General features: G+C 53.8%; 1 protein-coding gene across 1 annotated transcript; it reads right to left on the reverse strand.

Moving 5' to 3' along the window:
- Nucleotides 1-1,246: 1,246 nt before the first annotated feature.
- On the reverse strand, nucleotides 1,247-3,438 carry FAM124B (family with sequence similarity 124 member B; the record flags this gene model as incomplete). Its single annotated transcript, XM_079539732.1, has 2 exons — nucleotides 1,247-1,777; nucleotides 2,713-3,438. 2 exons carry the CDS (start codon nucleotides 3,436-3,438, stop codon nucleotides 1,247-1,249), a joined length of 1,257 nt encoding a protein of 418 aa, XP_079395858.1.
- Nucleotides 3,439-4,852: the final 1,414 nt, after the last annotated feature.

Here is a 4,852-nt window from a genome sequence, read left to right on the forward strand (position 1 = left end):
GAGATAGCTTGTCATCTGGGTGAACGAACGAATGAGGAACAGACCGGCTCCGTTTGTCATTATCGCCTCTTTTATTGCCGTGTAGCGCGCGGCTCCAGCGGGGACGGAGGCGAGGACAGCAGCCCCCGCTACGGCGGGAGGGGTCGGGCCGGCAGCGCTGCAGGGCCGCGGGCGGGCACCAGGAGGAGCTGCCGCCCCGCACCGCCGCGCTGCTGCTGCTGCTGCCGCCCCCCCACCGCGGGCTTCAGCGAGGGGCTCCTGAGCCGCCCAGCCGCTCCGAGGTCCGGCTGTGCCCGGGTCGCCGCCACGGGACAAGGACAGGCGATGCTCGGGGTGCAGGAGCACTGGGCAGCCGCACCAGGAGCGCGCAGACAGCAGCTGCCGCGTTCTCAGAATCATTAAGTTTGGAAAAGACTTCTAAGATCATCTAGTCCAATTGGCAGTCCATCCCCGCCGTGCCCCTCAGTGCCACGTCTCCATGGACCCTGAGTCTGTAGAGACACCAACTGGCGATTTGGCACCAAATTCAGGACAGAGGAGTGCACTCAGGACTGCCTTCCCAAAGGAGCCAAGCTCACCAGCTGCTCCCGCAGCAGGAGGCCAGGGCCCTGGCACAGCCAGTGACTGCAGCAGCATGAGCCAGGGATGGCATTTTGTGGTGCCTGCCAGTGCTGCGGTTCTGGCCCCACAGAGCCCTGCGCCCACACTCAGAGCAGGGCTCCCATCCCTCCACACGTTGGTCATACTGAAAGGCCTGTTTAAAGCCACTTGTCCCAGGAATCCCACTCCCCGTTCATCACTGCCCCTCCACACCCACAGCCAGACTGGTGCCCCCAGGCTTTCACACCTGTTCTCCTCAGCCCCGCAGCACAGCCGCTCTGCTCTGCTGCACTGCCCTCCCAGCTCACCAAACCTCTCTCTGGCACTGCCTTTATAGATTATAGGAAAAGTGGGTATAAGTTTGTGTGTCCAGTGAAATAAGCAGAAAGCAGTCACACACTGCATGCACCCCACGAGCAGCAGCACATATCATTTCAGCGTCCTTGCTCCTGCATGGCTCCATTTCTCCTGCTCTGCTTGCCCTTCAGCAGTCCCTCTGAGCCCGCAGCCTTTCATCTTCTGTTGTTTCAGACCCAGTAGAGGTTTCCATCGCCCTGCGCACAGCCTAACACAGCCCGGCCACTGTGCTTCCAGACAAAGTCAGTATGACTGCGAAATGAGGAGCCTGCCTCGCACTTGTTTCCAGTCATATGAAGAACTCCTCCTCTTCCTCCTCGGGCCTGGTTCCAGGGCTGGCTCTCCACGTTTGCACGTGGGAGCCCAGAGCCCCGTGCCCCGCTCCTTTCCTCCTGTTGGCCACAGAAGATGGCAGCTGCGCACAGTGCAGGGCAGTGCAGGCCGTGCCCAGCACCCATGGCTGCAGAAGGCTGTGCTGCAGCGAGCAGCGACAGCCCGCAGTTCTGCCCACAGCCAGACCCGTGTCCACATTGGTTTCTGCTGCCGGCCGGCACGGCCAGCCCTCCTGCTGCCTGCTGCTTGTGAGCACGTGGTGGGAGGGCACTGCGGCACCCCAGGAAGAGTCGAGGAGGGCCTGGCCTGGCATGGATGTCACTCTGCCCCTCGAGGCCCAGGCCTGCTGGCCTCCCTGCTCAGCGCTGCGCAGAGCGACGGGAAGAGGAGCTGCGCTGGGGCTGCGCGGCAGTCCTTCAACACCGACAGCACTGCGCCGGTTGGGAAGCCCAGTGTTTGTTTCATTCTGTTTGGAGCTGTTCTGCACCTGTTGAGGAAATGTAGAGAGAACTCCCTTAAAACACAGTGCTAGCTTTACTCAGGCAACAGCACTCTGAGCCCCCTGCGATGGGAGGCACTTGGAGCCACTGAAAGCACTCAGGACTCCAGCCATCCCTGAACAGGTCCATGGGTGACACTGAACTGGTGGGAGGCACATGCTGAGGCTGTCCTGGAGAGAGGTGTGCAGGCACAGCAGCACAAAAGTAGGCCAAACAGAATAGGCAGGCTGATTTGTAATAATGATCTAACCAAGAAAGGGAAACAAAGAAAACAGGAAATGTTTAAATAATGTAAATATCCAAATAATAATAAAAATATCCAAATAGCAACCCAAGAGGCCAGAGGAGTTGTTACAAAGCAAAGAGCACACAGCTGAACTTCCCTCTGCTCCGTGTATAGCACAGTGAGCACCACCACCAAGGCACCGTCTTTGTCCAGTTTGATTGGTGCTCACACACTCTCAGGGCTGCGCACCACAGCAGAAAGGAGATGACTTTCCCATGGCATTTATTTAGTCCTTTTGCCCAACTGCAATTACAAAACTACTGTGGGTGATGTTGCATCAGCTCTGTACTTGCAAAACACCTGGTTTGGGATGGTACAGTGCTAAAACTCGGCTTTCAGAAGCATTTATAAGGTCACATCAGAAAGAACAGGCTGCTACTATCATCTGATTTAGGCAGGAAAGGGAAAAGGCGAATTCAGTGGCTCAAAAAAAGTACTAAGCATTCTAAGGATCTGTGCTCACATTTATCAATGACATCATAGCACTGGAAGGTGATTGCTGAGTTCATGAATTAAAAGCAAAATATGGACAAGCAAAGCCTCAATTTCCATTTTGAATCAGTCCTGCTCTTTACTGGAATAAAAAAAGAAAAAAGAAAAAGGCATCTTGTCTGCAAGCACCATGCACACACATACCTGAAGCAGAATTTTATTTCCTTCATAGTCTTGTGTTTGCCACCTGGTCCTGCTGATAGGAATGCACGGATTGGGCAGGAGAGGCACCAGCTGCCCCATTTCTTGCACCTTGAACTGCAAAAGTGATGACTCCTTGGGCTCAGCAGCCATCCCAATGGGCAGCTGCTTCAGGCAGAGCTGGACAGCAATAGTTTTAGTGGCATATAGCACGAAGACACAGAAATTGCTTTTCCGGAGGGTTGCTTCTTTCCGTAGGATCATCTCGTACAGCCCTACTGCATCATCGTAGTTATCAAAGCTGCAGTAGAGGGTCACACGCAGGATTTCGGGGCTGCAGCCCACCCGCCGGATGCCCCACACAGGCATCTGGTCATCCAGGCCATAGAAGTCCTGGGGAGCTGGTGTGCGGGGATGACTTCGTGGCCAGGTCGGGACACGCTGGTAGTGCCAGGGTGGGTGCTGGAGGAGATCCTGGACCTGGAGAATCCGCTCTTCTCCCAGGTCCTCCTGCAGAAAAAGGAAGACAGATATTCCAGGAAAGCTGCAGTTTCTCCTTTGGTACCTCTCATAGTATTTCAGTGGAGCAACTCGCTCAGACACAAAGAAAAGTCGAACATCTGGGCAGATCCACTCCATGAGCCGATCCAGAGCTTGCTGCAGAAACGCTGAGTATCCTGAGTTGGCGAGAAGATGCACAGTCATCAGAGGCTCTGCTCTGTCACCCATCACAAAGTTTCTCTTCAACAAACAAAACCAAACCAAAAATAGGAGTTTCCTCCTGCAGTGCTTGGAGTGGCAGCAATGCAGGCACTGCACTGAGGCAGAGAAAGAAGACGATCACTCAGAAGCTTTGCAACAACCCAGTGAGATGACAGGATTGCACACATGTGCACGAGGCTGGAAAGTGTGCCATGGCGCGACGGGACCAGCCCCTGTTTGCTCACGTCACATCAGAGCTCAGATGCAGATGCACATCTGACCCAGCAGCATGACCCAGATCTGGTCACCGGGTGCACACAGCCGAGGTGTTGAAGCACTGCTGTGCTGCAGTGGCTCTGTCCCACCTGGAGCAGGGTGGTGGAGGGCTGAAGCAGGAGTGCAGTCACTCTCCCGCAGGCATACATCTCCTGATTCTTGCCTGTGTGAAAACCTCAGCGTGTGTTCCTGCACTTCAGCTTGCTGATCTCCCCGAAGTCACACCCTTCTGGGGCACACAGATAAGCTATTATTTAAAAACAAGGAAGGAAAGCAGACTAACAAAGGGAAAAAAAACCCGTGTGAACGGGAGAGATAACAATGAGGGCCCATATGAATTGGCTCCAGGCACTGCAGGAGAATCCCAGGCTCAGGGCTGTGCACCTCGTGGGGCAGCAACTTGCTGTGCAGAAATCCCAGTGTGTGGAAGGGTCTGCTATTTAGAATGCTGAACTTGGACTATTCCCCTCAGCCCCCCCTTTTTTTTTTTGGAAATTAAATACAGCCCTAGCTTTATGTGTACCTGAAGAAAATCTCCAGGGTCTAATGGTACAAGGATCTGTGCTTCACATTTCTTTTATTTAAAGATTGCACTCAGTTATAGAAATGCAGTCATGAGACCAAAGTACAGTAAGAACTTAAAAGTTCAGCTTGTACTGACACAAACAAAGCTACCTGCAGCACTTCCAACAAGTAGTAACTGTTGGGACAGAGACAAAAATATCCAACCGCTGGACAATCACAGGAAGAGTGAGGGCTACGAGTGTTCAAAACATTAAATGCTGTAAATGAGCACTGAACAACACAGAGTATTACTAAAATATAGAAAAAGGAAGTGATTCATCAACTCTTTGCTGCAGCAAAGAATACAAAGAGGCAGGCAGTCGTCTGCCTTCCTGGGTGAAAAAAATGGGAATTCTGCTTGTGCAAGGAAAACCAAATCTCAGAGCTCGTCAGGACTGAGCTGGGAGTGGGCAGCAAGGTGATCACTGTCCATGGCAGCGCAGGCAGGGACACCTGTGTGGCCAGGTGGCACCAGCCCTGCGGGTACCTTGTGGGGACACTGCAAGGTGACAGGGCAGGAAACTGGAGAGCAGGAATGACGGGATGGACATCACCAGCTCTACCTCTGTGCTCACGTGGTGGGATCCCAATCTGCTGCAGG

Source organism: Tetrao urogallus, assembly GCF_951394365.1.
Source record: "Tetrao urogallus genome assembly, chromosome: 9".
Taxonomy (NCBI): Eukaryota; Metazoa; Chordata; class Aves; order Galliformes; family Phasianidae; genus Tetrao; species Tetrao urogallus.